This window comes from Monomorium pharaonis, chromosome 5 (genome assembly GCF_013373865.1).
Source record: "Monomorium pharaonis isolate MP-MQ-018 chromosome 5, ASM1337386v2, whole genome shotgun sequence".
Taxonomy (NCBI): domain Eukaryota; kingdom Metazoa; phylum Arthropoda; class Insecta; order Hymenoptera; family Formicidae; genus Monomorium; species Monomorium pharaonis.
This window is the reverse complement of record NC_050471.1, coordinates 28,575,001-28,598,134: the sequence shown is the minus strand read 5'-3', so window position 1 is coordinate 28,598,134 and position 23,134 is coordinate 28,575,001. Positions and strand designations below refer to the sequence as shown.

The 23,134-nt window shown below is 37.8% G+C and overlaps 3 protein-coding genes across 5 annotated transcripts; 1 reads left to right on the top strand and 2 right to left on the bottom strand.

Annotated features, from left to right (window-relative positions):
- Positions 1-8: 8 nt before the first annotated feature.
- Positions 9-7,987, bottom strand: LOC105831470 (muskelin). Of its 2 annotated transcripts, none has more exons than XM_036286849.1 (12): positions 7,561-7,987; positions 7,288-7,357; positions 7,056-7,198; positions 6,744-6,948; positions 6,479-6,671; positions 5,630-5,865; positions 4,724-5,004; positions 4,236-4,419; positions 3,941-4,144; positions 3,546-3,737; positions 3,172-3,414; positions 9-2,847 (listed from the first exon to the last, which is right to left on the bottom strand). In XM_036286849.1, exons 1-12 carry the CDS (start codon positions 7,647-7,649, stop codon positions 2,626-2,628), a joined length of 2,262 nt encoding a protein of 753 aa, XP_036142742.1. In that variant the 5' UTR covers positions 7,650-7,987; the 3' UTR covers positions 9-2,625. The 2 variants fall into 2 exon arrangements, with proteins under 2 accessions (XP_036142742.1, XP_012527072.1); XM_012671618.3 differs by having other exon boundaries at positions 4,257-4,419; positions 7,561-7,981.
- An 884-nt stretch (positions 7,988-8,871) lies between these two features.
- LOC105831485 (RUN domain-containing protein 1) lies at positions 8,872-14,568 on the top strand. Its single transcript, XM_012671643.3, has 10 exons — positions 8,872-9,091; positions 9,181-9,476; positions 10,188-10,281; positions 10,373-10,540; positions 11,119-11,299; positions 11,359-11,453; positions 11,684-12,499; positions 12,622-12,719; positions 12,806-12,900; positions 12,968-14,568. Exons 1-10 carry the CDS (start codon positions 9,089-9,091, stop codon positions 13,072-13,074), a joined length of 1,953 nt encoding a protein of 650 aa, XP_012527097.1. The 5' UTR covers positions 8,872-9,088; the 3' UTR covers positions 13,075-14,568.
- Positions 14,569-18,012: 3,444 nt separating this feature from the next.
- On the bottom strand, positions 18,013-23,134 carry LOC105839565 (tyrosine-protein kinase transmembrane receptor Ror2). Of its 2 annotated transcripts, XM_012685987.3 has the most exons (8): positions 22,655-23,134; positions 22,343-22,533; positions 21,626-21,887; positions 20,886-21,128; positions 20,356-20,546; positions 19,467-20,118; positions 18,930-19,309; positions 18,013-18,715 (listed from the first exon to the last, which is right to left on the bottom strand). In XM_012685987.3, the coding sequence occupies exons 1-7, from the start codon at positions 22,716-22,718 to the stop codon at positions 18,945-18,947; spliced, it is 1,968 nt and encodes a 655-aa protein (XP_012541441.1). In that variant the 5' UTR covers positions 22,719-23,134; the 3' UTR covers positions 18,013-18,715; positions 18,930-18,944. The 2 variants fall into 2 exon arrangements, with proteins under 2 accessions (XP_012541441.1, XP_012541433.1); XM_012685979.3 differs by having other exon boundaries at positions 18,013-19,309.

The following is a 23,134-nucleotide window of genomic DNA, read 5'->3' as shown; positions in this document are numbered from 1 at the left end:
CTTAGTCCTTTTCTCTCTGTCGTGCACCTTGCATACATTTATTAGCTGACTAGAACTTTAGATATTGACATTTCTCATTTCGCTCGCGCGTCCCGAAACTCGAAGAATTTCGTGTGTCTCGTATGTCACGTGTGTATATGTATAAGCGATATCTTCCAGCTTCGAAACGTCTAATGTACGCCGTGTATATATTTAGAGGAATGGCGGCGACGTCATCTCGTTTTTATGCCTGCGTACATTTTCGCTTTACTCTTTATATATTATACACATATGTATATATACTCTCCTTTCCCTCCTTTTTACAGTTCCATTAGTTTAAAACTTAGCGTAACTGGAATCACATTATAAAAATCGTCTCGTTCCTTACATCGTTATATAATCGTATATGTATGTACAAAGATAATACGCGCGTGCGCGCGCGCATTCTTAGCGGCTATATGAATAGTTTCGCTTCTCTCTATTGTTTCATAATATACATATATAATTGCATCGTTCTTGCATACGCATCTCTTCGTTTTTTAAGCTCGCGAAGCGGATTTACGTATGTACAGGGATGCACTTTGGCCGACGAACAATAAAGTAAAGTGCAACGCGCCGATACAATTATAACACGCGAGTAGATTACGATGGTCAATAGTGGATATTTACATGCTGATGAAGTTTCCTGAAATTTACTCCATGTTTTACGCCGGTTTTACTCTACTGTGGACGATTATTTTTTGGAGTGTTTAAAAGAGTCGTTGGAGAGGTCGAAAATGTGAGTCGATTATTATTATTATTCTTAATTCGCGTCGACAGTTGCAATAATACACTTTCAGATTTCATATCTCGTTGTTAGAAGGCATTTCCGGTGAATGTGAACTTATTCTTAGATTATGAACAAAAGAACATGAGATACGGAGTTGTTATTATCTAAGAAAAATATTGTTCTACAAGAGAAAACCGGATTGAGACACGCGGGGCATTCCATCCAACTCGACTACCTGAAACATATCCTTATTGCTCTTCACAAATGTAGGAGATATGAGGAAGCAATTATCCAGTTGGAAGAAACTGCGGTTGATCAAACAAAATTTCTATATTTAAAATAATGCAATTTCTTCATTTAATTAATTATAATTCTTAAATTATAATTAGTTAGAGAAGAAAATTTTTTATGTAATTGACCGTAACGTCTTATGTCTCGTAATCTCTTTGTAAGCCGAGAAAAGGTCACTTTTGTTTCGGTAGATTTCAGATCAAGGGGATGCTGGACTGCTTCTCAAACTTGATTGAGGTCGATAATGTAGAGTCATTCATGCACGTCATTAAGGAGATTTCGTATATATTTCTTTTATAGATTTCGAAACTTTTCTAGAATTAAAGTACATTTATTAATATCAATCTGTAAATTGGATTTTATATCGAGAACGAAAAAATTTTTTTTCATATTACTTTACTTATCGACTTCTTCCGAATCCGCACTCAACATCCATACGAGATTTTCATAGAAAGAAATCTATTATACTGAACCTACGTCTAGGCTCATTTCCAAAAGCATGGAATTGTTCTTTCTATAATGCAATGTGCGGAGCATGCTTGTTTTGTACGTATAAAGTCTAAAACTTATATGCAGCAAATGTTTTCACGAGTCGACCGCAGGAGTCGATCACAAAATTGTTATTTTTGAATTTTTGTTCGTTCTTCATATAAACTTGCGTACACCGCACTCCGTTATTATCTATATTTTAATTCTGGAGAAAGATTTTTAATTCTATATAATCAACAAAAAGGTTTTTCACTAGAACAATAATCGCGTTTAATCGGTAAAATAGACCCATCTCCAGCATCCCCTTAAGGGCTATATAATTTGTTGTGTTTAGCGAAGCTGCACAATAAGTGATTTTTTTGGCTTACTATTAACAAAAAATAGCGTATATCGTGCCGATGTCGAGTTGTACGAAACAGCCTGCAGAGCACTAAATCTGGCAATGCTTCAGTAAAAGTTTTCCTGGCACGCGTCTAACCTTATCTTCCTTCCATTCACATTCGCGACGAATATATATATATATATTATTTCAGCAAACATAATAACAACTTTATGGCCACATTAGAAGCACATATCTATAGAATATCAGGGAGAGATTACATATAAAACCGTCTCTCTAGTTTACTTACGTATCAGCTAACCAGTCCGTTAGAAAACTATCGATATCACAAAGTTCCGCGGGGTCAATCTCTGATAAGTTGCGTATTAGGTAAGTATAAATAGCACGTAGAGTGGTGCTTCGTCTTAAAGAAAAAACTACTTTCAGGTTATTAAGAAATAAAAAGAAAAACTGACAATTAAGTTATTATAACAAACCCAAAATAAATAGAAAAAGGCAGTTCTTCTAGCAAATTGAACCCGAAATATATGCAGCAATCAATTTCTTTTTTATCCCCGTGATTAGTACACAATGGTATCCAAAATAGAAAAAACAAATCACGCCAAACGTAGCTAAGCTCATCTTGTAAGAGTTTTAAAAAACAATAAGGATTACTTTGAACAACAAGAACGTTGTTGTCCGAAAGAAACAATTATGTGGCATGAGAGAACATTCCGTCGTCGGGGTCTCGCGATCCGCATTCTCTCTAGCCGCGTTATTATAGCGGCAAGAGATCGATCAAGTTTGTTCGCGGTTGTGTTAACGATTCCGGAAAGAATTCCGCGAGTTTGTCATAGAGTTCGGTTCGCAAATTGTGTACATCACGTGCGTTTGCGCGCTGCTGCGTCGTCAGCTCGCTTAAGATTGTATTCGAGTGGGGAGTTTCGTCCTCCAAGGAATTACTCTGTTTCCGGAAGAGAATCGACGTCAAAAGTTGGAACTGCAAAAAAGAAAGCGATTAGCGAGTGATGCAATACGAGTGGCGATCAACAGATTCACAATGTAAATGTTACAATGCTAGGTAAACTTTCATCAACTTATCAAATAATAATTACAACTAAATATTTAATTCTTGTTTATCATCATTCCATTAATTGATTTTACATTAATCATTATATATATTTTGAATTCTTAATTGAATATTTCAGTTAATAAATGAATCAATCGATTAATATAACACTGAAACATAAGAATGTTTCAGTGTTAAATATATTAAAAGTTAGAAATAAAAAAGTGAAGAAAAGAACTGTACATGTGGATATACCTCTTTAGTTTGCTGCGTATCACTATGGTCAATAATTTCGAAGATTTTCGTCTGTAGGTATTCGAGGGCCTCTATACTGTTGCTCAGAGCTAGCTCCCTGAACTTATGCTTCCTGATGATCAGTTTGCACCTATTCAGAATCTGTTCGTTCGTGGGTCGGCGTAGTTCCAATTGCCAAAAGTCGTCGAGTCTCAAATTTGGAAGGCAAGATCTGCCCGGATTACCACCGAATAGAAAGTGAACCTGACGAAAAAAATTGATTTGTAGAGCATTATTGTGAATCTACGTCGTCGTACGGACGTTAAGAAAAAGTAATAAATCAATACACGTACGATTAAAGTTATTTAAATACCGAGCAAAGATTTAAAACGTACCTTTCTAGTGTGATCATAAACAAGCTGATGCGCGAATCGCGGGCATGGTTCGTAATCTTGCATCTTACTCCAATATTTTTCACCGATGTTCTCGTTACGATATATACAGGACCATTCCCTGTTCCGGATATTGTACACCCAAAAAGAATTTTGCACGTTATCGTCCCTCTTGTCCTTGTCTTTGCTTAATCCCTAAAAATAATGTATTATTACATATATCAAATATAAAAAATAATATAAAATATTAATCAAATGTATAACTATATTAATAACATCAAATTAATTTACAATTGTAATAATACATATAATCACAAAAAAATTCTTTACTTTTATATAGTAATTATAAACTTCACATATTAATTTAATTGCGCCACTTTGCTCCGTGAGATACAAACCGATAGCACGTAAATCTCGCCGAGTTCAGGATCGATGGTCGCCCTCTGCGTGAATCCGGCCGCGGGAACGTGATTAGCATCCTTCGTGCCGAATTCGTTGTAGCTTATATACTCGACGTGCTGCGTATCGACCTCGTAAGTGAAGAAGTCGCTCAGATACTCCTTGCCTCTCTGACCAGCAAATATATACAGCTTTCTGGATCGCTGGAACAAAAATCCCGCTTTGTAAGTATCTCACATCACGCACAGTTGCTTATTGTTATTTCTTTTGCGCTAAAGAAGAAAAACATTTTACAGTTGAAGATGAGATACCAACTGGATGAAATAGCATGGAGTGACCGGCGCGGGATCTGTAGATCGGCATATCTCTCGAGCAAGGCTTATCGGCGATATCACAAGCGAGTCTGACCCAAGTGCCGGTCGGCACGTGGTAAGAGTACAGTCCCGAGAAATGGTGCTCCTGACTATGTTCATCGGTACTGTGCGAAAAAAAACGGCGTCAAAAAAATAGTTTTTTTATAGAAACAGTATATACCAAGGTTGTGTCCGTAAACTTCAATATTGCGTCTATAATGGAAACTTGTTTAAGTTATATCTACATAAATCTTTTTTTGTAGACAATACAATGATTAGATTATTTTACATTTTAGATTATTTTACATGTAAATCCAACCCTAGTATATATAGTTTCATAATCCTGCGTGTACATAGGAGTAACATTATTAAAAGATTAAGCGTGCAAAATCACTATTTTTTCTTTTTCTTCTGATATAGCTTACTCACCTACTCGAATGGGACAATATTCGTCCGCCGAAGACATAGATTGTTCGCTTTTCCACGTCCATCGACATTTGATGGTCAAACACGAGTGGCGGACCACCCATCGTCCCCGTGTCCTCTGAGATCTGCGTCCACTTGTTCGACTCGATGTCGTAAACGTAAAAGTCGCTTTTCAAATTTTCGCAGGTGCGAACCTGCGTGTCTAAATACCTACCCAACGTGAAGAGCTGCCGTCTCTGCGGATCTAGGCACATTTTGTGACACGAGCGCGCGCTCGGCCCGCCCTACGAGTAAATAGATCATGATAGACGTAACATCAACGCAAGTAAAGTTTTAAGGCGCACGTGATACAAGATAATACAGACATAATATAATTTTCGCAGATACACGATTTATTTTACAAATCTTTTCACGTCTGTATATATGTATAATTATACTTTTATATCTTGTAATTAAATTTTTAATAATTAAAGAATAATAAGCTGTGATATGTACAAAAGCAATTAAGATAAATAAGTGGCAAATAAAAACAAATTAAAAGATAAAAAAAGGATAACTGTATTTATTCCCAAATAATTAATATGCATGTTTTTTTAATTAATTGAAAATAAATATTTTTTTCATCCTTTAGTTTGTTCATTTATTGATCTTTTTTTAAATCTTAATCGTGTTTTCAAAATCAGCTTTATTTACGAGGAAATTGATTAACGAGTGTGTTCTGATTTTTTCAAAATATTATTCAACGTCTTATTGAATAAACAAACATCGACCGCACTGTTTACACACTGTCTGAGCGAGATATGTGTGCAACGTAGTAAAGAGATAAGAGAGAAAGAGTGTGTTTCATCCCGATATCGTCGAACAACGTCGATCAATGATGTTGAATTGAATTTATCGAATACTACCGACCACCGCTTCGGTATCCTTGCATATGAGCGTCCACTTGTCGGCCTCAATGTCGTACGACCATAGGTCAGAGAGATCCTGCGTACCGTCCCATCCGCCGAACAGATAGAGAACCTCGGCCGTGGGATCGAGCACCATCTGATGACCGCCCCGCATCCCAGGTTTGGGCTCGCTGGACGTTAACTTCGTCCAAATTGCTCTATAAGTTTGAGCATTGATATAATCGTTTAAGAGCCCCACTAAAAAGCGGATAATGACAATGTATAAACAATGTATTGTTCACGACTTCAAATGTAAAACATGGGTGTAAACACGGAGTGTCGAGCAGGATGTATACTCAAATTTTGTTTAAAAAATTCTCTAAGAATTTCCAAGAATTTTTCCACTAATTTTCGAAATTTACAATTCCAGATAAAATTAAAGAATTTTTGATATAATTTAAACAATTAATTTTATATCTGTTAATGTTCCTTAATCATGGAAAGCCAAGCCAATTTAAAACGATGTACCATCTTTCATTGTCATTAATTTTTTAATAAAAATCACGAGTCATATATGTGCCTACACATGACTATCATCATACTTATTACTAATCAATTGTCAACGTTTTGCATTATAAAAAATAAAAAAACTGATAGAGAAAATAAGTTTGCTAGAAAGAAATAGAATTTAAATACAAAAGCAAAATTCCCAAAATTTCCCCGAGTTTCAATAAATTTCGATAAAAATCCACAATTTTCAAAGATAAAAAAAAAGAAATTCCTTGAAAATTCCTGGTAGTATACATCCTGATCGAGGGACAAGGAAAAGGGGAGAGGAGATTCACGTGGCCAGTCACCACGTCGGACTTACTCGTGATCGCGTCGTCGATAAAACGCTCCGCCTGCAGATGGTCGCCCTTGGTGACCAGCAAATCGTAGAGCGTCGAGAGCCGCGGATCCTCCAGTGGTACGCCGGTGACCCTCTGCAAGGTCTCGACGATCTCTGGCTGCTCCATCTGACGGAAGTGTTTCATACACAGCCTTATTATCTCCTTTTGCCGATACTGCGACACGAAAAGTCCATTAGTTTCTTCCTCCTTTAGCACTATACGTCTCTCGCTCGATGACGCATTTACCGTGTTGTACCAGTCGATGCAGGGCTTGACGAACTTGGGATCATTTATGCCAGTCAGCCGGATGTGCCATATAGAGAAGTTGAAGCTGGGACCCCACGACTGCAGTGGAAGAACTTTCAAGTATCGAATGGGAAAGTAATTCCCTTCCTCACCCAAAACGTGCTTAAGATCAAACGTCTCTGGTATGGAATCATTCCTTAATCCACTGAAAACAAGTAAACTGATCTGGTTAGGTAGGCAAACGAAACAAAGGGCAAAGAGCAATTAATCAATGCAGAGGAAAAGAAAGAGATAGAGCGATCGCCAGCAAACCTTTCGAGGAGCTGCATCATGTTCTCGGGCTCGAGTCCACCGAATATCCTGAACTTCTTTATATTACATACGTGCGTCTTCTCATACTTGCCGAAAGTGATGTGCTTGACGATGGAGGAGCTCTGAAGCTTGAGGATGAGATACTGAAAAATGTATGACGGTCGGCATGACGTCGTGAACAGCGTGACCAACGGGGGTGAGAGATACATATGTACGTGCGTGACATACGTACCTGTGGATGATTGTCGATGTCGGAAGACCATCGTGAGGACTGATCCGATGGTATGTCGACGATGATATTTCTGAAAAGAAAAAAGAAAAACCAAAGTAACATCGTCCGGTGAGCGAACTTACCTCGTTATCGCGCGCGCATGACGGGGGGAACGTCCTCCTCGCTTTTTTTTTAGGTTAGAAAATTCGGCCGAGTCGGGCGACGAGAGGATCGCCCGCAGTCGTTTCTCGGCCACGTAGCGACTCAGGCGGACGACAGGCCGCGGACACTCACTCGGGTATGTAACAGGACGAATAGCTGGAACACTTGTAAATCCGATACTCCAGCACCTTTTGAATATCACCACTCTCACTCGACGCCATGTTACACAAATGACATAACCTTCAACTCATCGCTGATTATCATTACGCGCAGAAGGGATGTGAGGCGGGACTGGGAGGGGGGGATGGATCGAGTACGTATAATCGAATCGAATTCCGATTCGATTGTTCGAATTCAAATGGGGGATTCAAATGGCTTCGGACGCGTCGATTGCTTTAAGATTCCAAAAATATTTAAAAATTAAAGAAAGTTGAAATTTGTTATTTAAAAAACTTTATTAAATTAAAGTCATTTGATTGGGTAAACTCTAATCTCTTAATTGTGGTCGCAATTGGCTCGCAAATTGTAAATTAGAATTCCATTAATTTAGAAGAAATAGCTAAGATTAAAAATCAAATTTTTTATTATAAATTCAGCTTAATTTAAATTTTAATTTTTTTATCTTAGCTTTACTAATGATGGAATTTTTAACAATGAAATGGTTTTTCTTTCAACTTGTTAAAAGTAGATAGAGTTTTGACAATCAAAACATCTTTTAATTAATTAAAAGTAAAATTTAAATTTTAAATTTAAATTTTAGTAAAATATATTTTCTTGATATATTTTTTATTTGCTTTTAATTAATTAAAAAAGACATTTTTAATCATCAAAAATAACACATTTTATTAACAATTATTAAAAAGAGATGAAGCAAAAAAAAAAATTAAAAAATTTATTAAATAATTTTCAATCATAAGAAAATTAAAAACGTAATGCAGAACTGGATAGTAATTAGTTAAACAATAAATTTAAACGATTAACAATAAATTTTAATTTTGAGAAACTATAATTTAACATTCTCATCTAAATAAATATTACTTTTTAAAATTAATTTTAAATTAAATTAAATTTAATCTTAACGTAACTTTTAATTGAGTTTTCTATTTATGTAGCTTTCAATGTAACTTCATTTTATAAGCCATTGACTTTAACTTAATTAAAAAAACATATTAACTTCTCAACCCTAACATAACGTAAAAAGCTCACGAAGAAAGAACGATAGCTTTTATATTGTTTTCAGTTCCCCGCTACTTTTCACGTTCTCCCCGCACCATTATCCCAACCCGCTGCATTGTGCGACGCGAAAGGAAGTCGTCTTATCGCGCATTACAACCTCCGTCCTTCGACTCGTCATCAGCTGTCATACGTGAACATCGTGAACGCGCACCGGCGCACCTCGAGGACGCGCGGCGTAGGAGGAGGGGGAGTTCGCTTTTGCGCGGGCCTGTACTGCTCTGCTGACGTCCGCTGACGTCCGCGGCGTCTCGGTCGTACACGTGCGCAGGTGGTCAATTAATAATGATTTCGCCGTGAGCGGAAGAGAGAGGAGAAAGAGAAAGGAGGCCCGTGATTTTTCGACGCGTTCGACGCTCGGATTCTCGGCGCGAGGACCCAGGAGTCGCACACGGAGAGGCGGCACCGGGGACGACACTTCGCCGCCATGGTACGTAAGCTACGTGGGCTCGCGTACCACGACGAGGTCGTCAGATCGATATGTCCGATTGTATCGTATCGTATCATTTTGCCGAGCAGGAGGAAATAGGCGAGGGAGAAGCGGCCGCGTACGACGGCGGCTACCGGGAGACGACGATGACGACGGCGATGGACGACGACGACGGCGGCGGCGGTGGCGACGAGGAGCGGCGGCAACGACGACGGCGGCACTCGCGGACGGTGCTCTGCCCGCTCGAGAGCGACGTCGAGGTTGAGAATTCGGACGAGAGTAGCGAGAGCAGGCCGTCCGGAGAGCGGTGGGCCCCGGTTGGCGCGAATGACGGCGACAACGAGTTCGCGGACGAGTACAAGTATGTCAACGCCAACGTGGACAGGTACGTCGTCTTCTGCTCCCTTCGTTACTCTTTCCTCGTTCTTCTCCAGAATCTGGGATTCTCCTGATAACATATGCTGTAATCCTTAAGACCCCGAGACTCTTAAAACTTTCTTTTTTCATTTCTTAGAACTGAAACAGAAAGTAAGTTAAACTGAGATTGAAGTGAATGTAATACCTACATTAATAGAAATAGATATAAATTAATCGAAGTTAAGTCATCTCAATATTCATTTTTATCAACGTAGATTAATTTTAATCTTGTTCTAAGAATTTGAAGAAGAGATTGAAAGTGAGAGGTTCAAACTGAGCATTAATCTACACTGATAGAAATATAGATTAATCAGAGTTAAGTTATTTTAATGTTTATTTTTATTAATATAAATTAATTTTAATCTTGTTTTAGGAATATTTGGAAAAGATTGAAAGTAAATTAAATCAATATCAGTATCAATTATATTGATATAAATAGTCAAATTCGTCATTTAGTCAAATAGTCGTTTTCATGAAAGCCACATCTTTCAAGGGTTATAAAAGTAACACAACAACAAATTTTATCATCATTATTATGTACTGCAATAACTTTTTACAAGTTTATTATATTATGTATATAAATTATATATTGAAGAGAAGGATAAGCAATATTATATTAAAGTATTATTTGATAATCGTGAATGATTAAATTTTTAAATGATAATATGTCTCTTGTTAGCCTCGCATATGATATGGAGAGAGTGAAGATGTTGGAAGAAGAACAGGAGATGCTCAACTCGTCTCTGATAGCATTGACTACTCACTTTGCTCAGGTAAGAAGATTGAGAAACAAGTGTCAGATCACCTTACAATTGCTGTATTTGTGTAATTAATAGGATTAATTAATGAAATCCATCGGCGCAGGTTCAGTTTCGTCTCCGGCAAATTGTGGACGCGCCGGCCAGCGAGAAGGAGACGTTGCTCAAGGAGCTGGAGGAATTTGCGTTCAGGGGAATTCCAGACGTACCGAATAATCTGCTGCTGGAGAGCGGATCCATTACACCGCTCTCCTCTATGTCCTGCGATCGAAGCGTAAGCCATCCACAAAAAAGCAAACTTTTTGCAACTTTTCAGCACAAATAAATCTTCTATTTGTTACCTTATGACTTAAGGTTTTTTGTTGCTTTGATGGCATTTTTGTGGCTTTGACATATTTTTTATTGTTCTTATCTAGTCGTTTTTAAGTCATTTTTATATTTTATATTTTTTACACTCTATTTTGTACATTATATATATGGACCTTGTTATTTGCTTATATAAGCTATATTTGTCTTCTGCTGTTTTTATACTATTTGAATGTGTAATAAAATTTTTTCACATACTTTCTTTTCTATTTATTTGATACCTTTTTATACCTTTTATATTATTTTAATATCTTTACGCATTTCGTCCTTTGCTCCATGTGATCCCGATTATTGTAAATAATTAGTGTGCCTGTTGCAATTTTCTAAACTTTTTTTAGCTACGACTTGCGTCGCCTGTTGCAATTTTTTAAACTTTTTTTTTAGCTACAATACAGCAGATTATGTAATGTTTATGGTGTTATCATTTAGCTTTAAAAGCTATTTTCCTACTCGATAGGTCTTTATTCGCATTGAATTTGACTATAGGTGACTGGCGTAATCAGTGACGCGGAGATTGAATCCAAAATGGCATTGCAACGAACGAGGCAGAGAGAACTGATTACCCAGCTGAAGTCACAGTTGGAGGATCTAGAGAAGTACGCATACGAGACGGGTGACGCCGATCTACCGCAAAGTGTCATTCTCGAGAGGCAAAATATCATAATCAGTAAGTGGTTCTAGCTAACCAAAAATCCGAAAGGAGTAAAACAACCGATGCTTTTGTAGATCACCTGAAAGAAAAATTGAACTTCAACGTCGACGACCTGTGCAAATTACCGGTGGACGATCTCAGGTGGCAAGTCGATTATGCCATAAGTCAAGTACGTGTGAAGTTGATCTCTAATTCTACGCTTGATCTTAAAATCACTGGATGTCTCTTCGCCAATTTGGAGTACAGACATCTGTAATTTCCGAATAATTAGCCTGATGAAAACAAATAATTATAAAAGATAATTAAGGAATTGTGGTCCAGTGCTTTTGGGACGAAGTGCATAAATATACTATTTATTTTTATTATTTAAAACTGCATAATATATTTATTATATAATAGATTGTCAGCCCTCTGAAGATGAAGGAGCAACTGGTCTCCCAGCTCAAGACGCAAATCGCCGACCTGGAACGCTTCATAAACTACCTTCAGGGTGAGGTCAGCACGGAGACTCTGGCGTGCACGTGCGCGTGTCCGGTACACTCTAGCGGTTCCGGCGCCTCGTCGGCCACATACGGTTCCAAGAGGCGCTTCGAACACGGGAGACCCATCATCGATGAGGACGCGAATACCGCCAGTCGGACCAGGACTCTCAACACCGTGCGCAAGGTGGTCGCGCTGCTGCACATGTTCCTGCTGTCGCAGCTGGGCTGCGGCAGCGAGCGGGTGCGCCGGAGTTTCGGTGGCGGCAACAGCAAAAACCCAGTGCACAATTGGCGCGATCTGCGCACTAGATTGGACATCGCCGTGGAACATGTGCTGGAGACAATCGCGGAGACGTCGCAGCAGCAGCAGCGTCATCCCGACGACGACGAGGAGGACGATATCGACTACACGTCCGACTCGGATTCAGCGTCACATGCGAACGCGAGGCTCACATCCGCGGTGAGGAAGCATCTCGCCACCTCGGTCAGGGATCTCATGCAGCACGGTCTGACCGCGGACGTGACGCGCACTGGATCCAGCGTGGTGCCGTTCGTCGCCTGCTTCGCGACGCAGCGCGGCGTCACTTCGGCGAACTTCATGCACGCCTGGGAACTGATACTCAAGTACTATGAGATCAAGAATGGGCGCCGTTACAACTCCAGTCCCGCACAGAAGCTGTCGCAAAGCTTCAACCTGGACCTCGCAGCCGGTAGGATAGCCTCCTCGAAACAGGTAGGCCATTCTCCATTTCCAGAAAACTGTAATAGCGAGAGAAGAGAAGCAGAAGAGTCGGGGAATAAATTTTAGTTAGAAATCTTTATGTTCTAATGTTTCTTCCTGTCTTGTTCGTTTAGAGCTTATTGACGACGATAGGCAACATCATCGCTTCTCACAGTCCGTACAAGCGAAGTTACGATTCGCATTTCAAGGCATTTATATGCGCAGCTTTAAAGTGAGTAACAAATTGTTTATTATTCGTTATTAACTGTTAATCATAAGCAACAACTAAAATATCAAATAATTGTGTTGTATTTCCAGCGCAAACAAACTTGTGATATGGCTGAAGTTGATCCTGCAGTGCCAGTATCTTTTGGAAAATTATTACCTCTCGTGGAGCTACGTTGTAAAGACAGGTACGTCGCAATTAGGAATAAGCATCATAAAGCGGAATTACGTTTCTAATGACGAAACTTCTTTCAGGTTTCCAAGATGCGTTTCATACCTTGGATCGCCTTACCAGTTACAAGTTCGATTTGCCGGTGGACCTAGCCGTGCGACAATTTCAGAATATAAAGGACGCGTTTTGATTGTACAATCCTATTATTATTATCGTTTCGTGCAAATGACAGTGTAGGATGTAGAACGTGTATATGTACTTTCAGTACTGTCTGTAACACGAGCCATATAATACAAGTGAGCGGTAACGGCATGCAAACAGAGTCGCTAGAAAAAAGAACATTCGATTAGCTCTCTTGGGTTTAGAAACGAAGAATATGTAAATTAATACTACGCTGAACTATTATTGATTGTTTCTATCTTTTAAATTAATATCCTATTTCTCGTGTAAAAGGTTCTGAAATTTTTTGACTTTTTATCGATTACATTGTTTATCCTGATGAAATATTTGATATTTCACATTCACTTTCTTTATTTTTACAATAAAAAGATCATTTGTTTGATCCTTCTAGTGAATAAAGTATTTCTAGTGTTAAATGATGAGGATAAATACTTGAATATTGAAAACTATTCCAGAATTATCGAGATTGTTAATATTTTCTTTAATGAAATTTCCATCAAATGCAAACTGATATTTAAAAATGTTTGAAACTATCCGAGTTGTTCGAATTCTATACATTTTGTTCGTACTTTCGATCCAAGAGAGATTTATGCACTTTGTTTCTGGAAACTCGTGCTGTATACGGACGCGCGTAAGGAATTGTTCAAAGTAACAGTATCACAAAATGCATTTCTTTTTCTAGATCCCTAAGTGTTCACTATATCAAATGCGTATAGAGTTAAATTGCAATAATTAATAGGTGTAATAATTATTTACTTTTTAAGGTACCATCAGTATTTGTATAGATCAGTTGTACAAATATACTTTTATCTTTTGCTTGTTGGACGATAGGTAATACGTATAGATATAAAATTTGCTAATTATATATTTATAATTTGCAGAATCTAAGAAACTTTAAGGAGGCATATACACTTATATTATTTGATAATTTTTTGATAAACAATGGAATAAACATGACTTTTACAATTTTTTTTCATAAAAAATTTCGTAGTCGTTTAAATTCTCGTTTTGACTTGTCGAGGTGATATGCCCCCTTGTTTCTACGATATGTCTATTGAAGTATTTTTCCGCGGTACAAAAGTAAATGCAACGCGTTGCCCGATGTGTTAAAGATGCGAAAACTGAATCGAGCAAAGCTAGTCAGTTTGAAAAAGATTTCCATTTCATATTTTGCACATTTATGCCGACTATCACTATATCTATGATGCATTTATGAGAAAAACGCGTACCAAAGAGAGATAGATCATTATGCGTAAGATCATATTATCGCGGCTAGAGACTTGCACTATAAGCACCGAGTTTGTATCGTAAGGAGTTTTATGTATATGTACACATATAAAATTAGCGTAAGGGAACGTAATATGTATATACAAGATGTGCAAACCAAATCTGCTTTTTATAAAAAAAAAATAATGAATTATTTTAGATTAGTTCCATAGCTAGATAGAAGGATGAATAAAGGAAGCCACGTACGTTACAGAAAATATACTTATGATGCAAGTAATATAGTGTACAATAATATCCCTAATCAATTTTCGTATTAGAATAATTAATATGGGACATTATATATAGCTCTGCTATTCGTATCTTAAGCCATTAGTTTTTGATTTTTTAATTTTTTGATGATAAAAAAATTGAAAATGTGTTTTATAAATAAGGACGGTGAGAAAGAAACGAATTGATATACGTAACAATGGATCTCTCCGAAGTTCTGAAGGATGTCTACATAGATTCGACATTATATGTAATACAAAGTGAGGCGGAGCACAGAAAATTGACCGATATAATAAGAAATTGGTTGTTTATTTCTTGCGGTTTTACACGCCACGAGGTAGAGAGTTTCATATACTTCCCTCGAGGCATTCGTGGTACAGTTAGACCGATTATTGGATTCAGCGTGGACACAATTAGAGTCTACACAACGGAAAGAGCGATCCGAGAACGGTACAGTTGGTATATAAATACAGTAGAAATACAGGTATACAAATGGTATTGTCAGAGGCGGTACAGAGACTCGTGATAGAGACACGTTATCGATTATTTACAAAAATCAATTACACACCGATTATCTGTTTGCAAGAATTCGCACGAGTTACATTACGGCGTCGAGTTGCCGTACATTCGCGCGTGACATTATCGAACAATAGGGCTCTCGCATCGATATATCGGCAACGTTAATAAAGTACGAACTCAACATGTTAATATCTGGCAGTTATTCTTAGAAATTTTCTCGTTGGTCGCGGATAGACGCATACGCGCCTATTACACCGATAAGATGGTCCAAAATTTTCACAAAAAAGCATATATATTTAATTAAATCCACCAAAAAGCATTTATTCACTTTTTTTATTTTTAGTTAATACGCTAAAAAAATAAAAATTAATTCGCTGATCAAGATACCGATTCCTGGAGAATCATTCTTTTTAGTTAAATTAAAAATTAAACAAAGAATAAGGTAAGAAGAGAATTGCAGGAATCGACAAAATTGGAATCATTGCGACTTAGACAAAAGTGTAAAGAGAGAAAAAAGGTGGAGACTGCAGCTGCAATAATTTTGTTCTTGTTAAATTTTTTTTCCTTTTTGTGAAAACTCTGCACATCCGCATACGGCACTACACAACATACAAATATACAATATAAAAAGGCGTGTATGTGTATGTATGGAAGATATCGTCAATCGAGTGGCTTAACTCAGAACGTCTTTAAGCTTCTTTTGAAAGATACTTTCTTAGTTCCGAAGAGGCTCCTATCTCTTAGATCTTATAAAACGTAGTACTGTAATCTTGTTATATTTTAGATCAGTTTAAATACAATCTTAAGATATCATAAATTAATTACAAAGACGTTTTTAAGAACAAATTATGAAACCCTTAATTATATAAAAATCGAAGATTGTTTATAAAAGAAAACAAAAAATATTGGGCATTTTGTAATCCTCTTCGAAAACGTACGACTCCGAGACGTTCTAAAAAAATAAACTTCTCGATTTCGTTCTCAGCGCAATGACGACACACGTGATATTGTGAAAAGAAGTCGCCCGGCAGTCTAGCTTCGTCCCCGGGACGAGAATATTTTATATTCTCAAACTGATAACATACCGCATTTTCTCTCGCTCCTCGACGATCAGTCGATTACGCGCGTCGGAAAACGGCGTCAATATTACACTCGTTAAAATAAAAGCGACGCGAGAGTGAAGAGAGTTACTCCGCAACAGTCTATGTATATATTCTTAACTTACACGCTGGCTAGAAAAAACACTTACAAAAGAATGTTCGTTGCATACGACACTTGTAGCGTGTGGTACAAACAATTCTTCGCTGCTCTATTTAACAGTAAACGCGTTTTCTGGAATGCAATTGTGGCAGTGATGAGATGGCTGTTCAGTCGGTGCGTTCAGTGTCGCTAAAAAAAATCACAGGCAGGTCGAACGAAACGGCGAATCATCTTCCTAACAAGGCAGTCAGCGAGTCAAAAAGATTGCGAACTAAACTAAATAAGAGATAACTATAAATGGACACGATTAGCTCCTTCTGCACGAGTTTTATTTTTCCGCGTACGCGTGACGCAGATCCACTCCTTTGTATCTTCGCAAAGTATGTTTAGGCATTAAACAATAGCGTATTCACACAAAACAAGATCACGCGTGACGCAAACGCTAGATATAATTTAAAGTTATGCGTGTAGGAGAATATTGCGCCGCGCGTGCGCCTTTATGCTTCCTTAATTTACAACAACTTCGTAGTGTACATTCGCTTCAATGATTCGCTTAACATTCCTCATAATTTATTTCTCACTTAATATCTCAGCACATTAAATATAGGTATTAATTGTGCCTTTTTTCCGTTATTGTTACTTTTTTTGGTACAGCAAACGATCTAACAACCTAACACACGTCTAACAATAAAGGAGCCTCTAAATATAACGTCGTTAAATGCGCTTTTATAGCCACGTCGCTTTTATACTATTTGTACAACAGATTCGATAGTGTTTCACTCGCAAAAAAGCGTTATTTAAATTCGCGATGGCTTAGGACCGCCATGTTTTCACATTTCATCTGAAAATTATAAGACGACATCGGAAAACGGAAGGAAACAATTCGTAAAGTAAACACACACTAAAAGCGTATGCAAATCATTTTATCATTAGATACGTATTTAGATATATAAGATATATTTTTGCACGATTGTGGCGCAGAGTGTTGTGCGTCTGCTCCTCGTGCCGAAAATCTAAGTTCTTTCTTTAAAGGTGCGAATTCATGCAGCGAGAAATCGCTAGCGACTTTCCCCCTCTACGTAGACATTGTGTAGTAGTGACAAATCGTCGGAAGTTCGTCCTGTTTGAACAGCATCGACAAGTCGCCACATCGCGCCTTTCAAGGAGCAATATTCGGATATCCATGGGGGAAAGGAGAAGAAGGAGCAATATAAATAATCGCGAACACTGCTTCTTTTGCGTTCTTTTCAACTCCAACATTACAGCAGTTGCAATCGCTATCCGTCGCTTCTTGACGGCTCTTCCCAGATAGCACAAAATATTTTCATAAATATTTATAAATATATTTTACAAATTTATTTTCAAAAAATATTTTTTAAAGATTATATAATTATTTTTCATAAACCATTTAGAAATGATACAAAAACTATTATCAACATTATATAGAATATATTTTTAAAATGTACTGAAAAATATTTATGGTATGTGAACTTGAAATATTTTTTATATTCTTTGATAATAATGGTATAAATATTTATTTTAAATATTTTCATAAATGTTTATCATAATTTTTTTTATACCTGACAAACTCGGACATAAAAATATGTACAAAATATTTATTACAAATATTTGACCTTCTTATAAATATTTTGTGCTATCTGGATTGTTATAGCTATTTTCAAATTATTTGCACACTGAGCGGTATACACCCCGTTTGTACGTATTGTCACCTTCATTTTTATTCATTACTCTTCAATTTTTATTACAAACAATAATTATTTCTCTGCAATTATTAACCTTTAACTGACGTTAAAGTCCCAAGTCGCCAGCGATTTCTCGCTGCATGAATTCGCGCCTTAAAAGAGAAAGAAAAGTCACATTTTTTCCTTTCATTTTATTATTTCAAAAAATTTACACTAGTGTAAACTGTAAAAAAATCTTTTTTAAAAATGTCACAGAAACACGACGAGAGATCATCACACGTCTGACAAGAGGCAAAAAAGAGAATATTTAATAAAAAATAAAATAATTTGCATACTTTTAAAGACTTACACTTACTTAAGCCTTTGTAAATTTGTAGTAGCAAAAAACGAGCAACTAATAATATTAAAGTTTCTGAAAGCTGTAGCGAAAAGTGACAGTCCTAATTAGAGATAATCGGAAGTTTATTGAGCGATAAATAGAAACAAGCGTAAAAATCTTCTCGAGCTAATTCGGAAAAATATCCAGGAAGATAAGTCAGCAGTATTGCATACCGACATAGATGCATCTATTTCTCGAGAAATAGAAAGTGAAATATCGCGCCTCTGTTTTATATATTGGTCCTTTTTGTCACCTTTTCTTGCAACTGTGACAACAGATTCAGTATCGAGGCGCATCCAACTAAGAAGGCAGGTATTCCACATCACACTCATGATACACAATACAAAGTTACTTAGCTGGAAATTTAATTGAAGAGTAAGTGATAAGTGCAGTAACGTACCTTACTCTTAATTGATCGTCGTACAGAGTAAAATTTGTCCAAGCCAGAGCAAAATCATTCAAAAGAGGCATTTTTGAAAAAAATAAAAACACTTCTTTCTTTCTGCTCTTAAATTGCACAAATTTTACGCTGTGTGTCTTTGTGTGAAAGAGAGAAATATCAATTATTACCGTTATCATTTACGTTCACACGCGAATGCGTAGCGGAACGCTGTCCGACTTGCATTCCGCCTCCAGATCCTGTCTGATGCCGTCGAGGGTCTGATAGATCGTGCGGAAAGTCGGCCGGTCGGACGGCCGCCTGTTCCAGCAGAGTTTCATCAGTTCATAAATCGACTGGGGCGTATTGTCCGGGCAGCGAAGCACGTTACCCTCCTTGATGTACTTGACCACCTCCTCGTGTGTCATCCCATAGTACGGCTGCAACGCGAAGCTGAAAATCTCCCAGAGACAGACAGCAAACGCCCACACGTCCGATTCGACGGTGTACTTGTTGTAGAGTATGCTCTCCAGCGGCATCCATCTGACGGGGATGGCGTCCTGCTCGTCTCCTACGTTATTGTTAGAAGTGAAAACCGATTAGATACTGTATTTGAAAATTAGAGGCAACTGTCAAATAATTTTTGAGACAAATTTATAATTTGTAATGACTCTTTACAGATCACAGGTCTGTAACATTTTAAACAATAAAAATAACAAGAGAGCAACCTTTATAATAATCTTGCAGATATATCTTCTGCGATAGGCCGAAGTCGGCAATCTTAACGATCATCTGGTCGTTTATCAGGCAGTTGCGCGTCGCCAGGTCGCGATGAACGAACTTTCGGTCGGACAGGTACACCATACCAGACGCAACTTGTACCGCGATGTTAATCAGGTCCATGTGCGAGAGCCGCGAGGGTTCGCCCGCGGTCGGGTGGCCGTTCTCATCTGTCGCGCTGGGCACGCGAATCACGTAGTTGGGTGAACAAGAGCGCAGAAACTCGTTGAGATCGCCGCGGCCCATGTACTCGAACAGCAGACACATTGGCCGGCCAAGTGCACATACGCCCAGCAGCTTGACGATGTTCGGGTGATCAAACTCGGCGAGCAGGCACGCCTCCCGCTCGAAATCCCGTAGCAGATCGTCCGACGCTTCCTCCTTCAGCATCTTCACGGCAACGTTCGTGAACTCCTCGCCCGCGACCAGCCCCGGCGCCTTCGCCTGGAAAACGCGCCCGAATGCGCCCTGTCCCAGATCCCGCACATAGATAATGTTGTTCCGCGGAAACTCTAGCTTCTCTAACTTGGGATTCAGCTGCGCGCTCGTTTTGTGATATGCCTCGTTGCTTGGCAACTTGTCCAGATCGATGTTCACGTCCTGTGAAAATATATTAAATGTTTGAAGATCACAACGTCAAAAAAATAATTAGAGCATCTTACAAGATGATCGAAGCACAAATCATAAATGTGAATAAAGAAATAATGCATTTGACAATAGAACTTTAGAACAATTAATTAAACAATTAATTATCAATTAAACTTCTTTTAAATTGTTTCCGATAAGTTTTACTTTTAATAACTTTATAAAGATTTTTTTTTAATTGAATAAACATACCTGATTATCAGTCGGATTGTAGCCTCGATGACGTTTGTGTAGCCTTTGACTCAGCAGAATAGATAATAGCGCACCGGCCACAATTATAAAGCCCAATGCTAACAGTATGAGTACCAGTGTGTTATTAAATAAGGTGTCCATCATTATCATTATGTCTTTTGGTTCGATCTCCACTTTAGTTGTAACATTATCTGAAAAAAAATAACAAATCGCTATTTGAATGAAGTCAACACAACTGTATATCATACGGAACACATTTTAATTAAAGATATATTCATAAAAAATGTATTCCCATAAAGAGCGGCAAAAAAATATAAATGTTTTAATTATATTTTTACATTTTAATTAAAGTATACTTTGACTAAATTTATTAAATATAGTTTTTAAAGAATAAAATAAATTAAGCAGACTTTATTTAGTATCTTACTAGTGCTAATGTAAAAGAATAGAAATAATCAAAATATTATACAATTATATTTATAATACAATTTATATTTATACATTAATTAAAAATTCTTAGTGTCACCTACCACATACGGGGATATCGCAATGTTGCCAGCGTATTGAGGGATCGGTCGTGAAGCACCACGGCATCGGTTCGTCGCCGCCTGCGTTTCTACAGTAATTCTCACCGTGACGAATCTGTGGGAAGACGTCGGGTGGTTTGTCGTGGCTGTGCGGCATCTGCGCACTCCACGACTGGCAGTCCAGGCCAAATTTGGTCTTGTTGACCTTCCCCATGTAGAATCTACCGTTGCCTCTGATACAATCGTCTACAAACACCAATAAAAACTGCCTTAATAATTTAATAAAATTAAGAGAAGTGCCTTAAACAGTTGAAGGTGAATCTTAATGTTCAATATCTTTTCTCTGAATTTATATTACACAAGTTATTATATATATGTATATTCATTACACTTTTCTTTACAGTATTTAGAAAATGCTTATCATAAAAAAATATTTGTTGACATCAGTATCATTAAATTTATTATCAATTTAATATTGTGATAACCAATTTACTATTCCAGTCCAATTAAGAACTGTTTTAAGATTGAAAATATTCCACACATAGTTTGAAAAGTTAAAAAACATAAAAATTTACACAAGAGATATTAAGCTGAAATCTAGCTTTGACTGTTTAGAGGCTTCTCTTTTCTATTTTATATTACTATACATGGTTTTCATTTATTATTCCTTATAATTTACTTATTTACTTAATTACGTACAAGTGCTCTTTTTTCCACTTTATTTGAATGCAGTTCAAACTTACAGGTGACAACCTCCTCGTCCATGTCGGTCAAATGCACGTGTGAACAGGTGGGCATCTCCTTGTTCACCTTGGGCAAACTCTCGCATTCTGGTAACACAAAGTGCCCACGCGAGCGAATGTAGATGTCTCTCTGCTTGTTGTCCTCGATAATCGCCCAGTCATTGAAGCAGAACTGGTGCCGTACAGCCATGCAGTCCTCATAGCAGAGTGGCAGGCCCGTTGATTCGTGGCACAATGGAAATGCATACATGCAGAGCATTTTCTTAAAAAAAGAAAAAACATTTTCCTTTGTCAATATTGATTCACTTCCTTAAAGCTGCTTTTAAATTTACTTGAAATTATTTTAAAGCTACTTTGAAACACTCTAATGCACATTTCTACCAATGTAGATTAACTTTATTCTCAGTTTAGCTTATTCTTTACTTTTTTCTAGTTCTAAACATTGGAAGAAAATGAAAAGTAAGCTAAAACTAAAATAAATGTTATTCTGCAGTGATGAAAGTAAAGGTATATTAAATTCAAAGCTTTTGTAGCCAAATTGCCATTGCTTCCAATAAAAAGAGCTTCCAAGTACATGCTACATTCTGGTACAGTGTTGTGCTGTTACTTCGCAAATGTTGTACACTGCATCATCAGGGCTAGGAGTTTTGATGCCGAGCTCTCTTGAATTGTAATCGTCCTTAAGTATAAAAGGTATTTAAAAGCTCCAAGTCATACCTCTGCAGCTGAGCGACATGGCTCCAGCAGGGTCTCTATCAGCTCCTCCCAGAGATTCGCTGTGATCTTCTCGTTCAGCCATCCCCCAGGATTATCGTTGGAATCATTAAACCAGACCTTCCCAATGCCGCTGAGGTACTTCTTGCATATCCTGCCGCTGTAGGGAGCGCAGTAACCCTGTGACTCTGGCTCTGAGGATGACAGAAAAAGTAGGTATCAGATTAATGCTCGCATTTACGCAATTCTACGCTACCATGTCGATCGTACATCGTGAGATACAGTTGCGGCGATAGATACAAGGGACATACGTACTTGCTTGTAGGAAACCGAAGCGCAGGAAGATCGCCAGCGAATAGACGACGGCCCAAAACACCATTATTTACAGTATTGCATTCATCTAATATGTACATACATATAAATACACGTATATTTGTGTATGTGTATATGCAGATTTCTGTTTTTCCTTGTGTATGGTGCGTGGCGTTGCAAGATGCAGATCCAGGAAAGGGCTCACATGTTTGGTGGAAGAGGAAAACGATCGTCGATACGTGGTTCCTCTCTTGGGTTCGCTTCGACGCAGGTTAACATCGGGCCGTTCTAACTGGCCGACCAGTAGGCTTTCGTAGTATACGGCGACGGCCGTATTCCTCGGTCGACGATGTATTATGCCATTCCATAACGTAAATTTATGCACGTTAAACAATCGCACGCACGAAGCATTCGCTCGCTAATCCACCTCGCACGAATACGATGAATATTGATGTTTCGACAAGTCAGATCATGGCGGTAAAC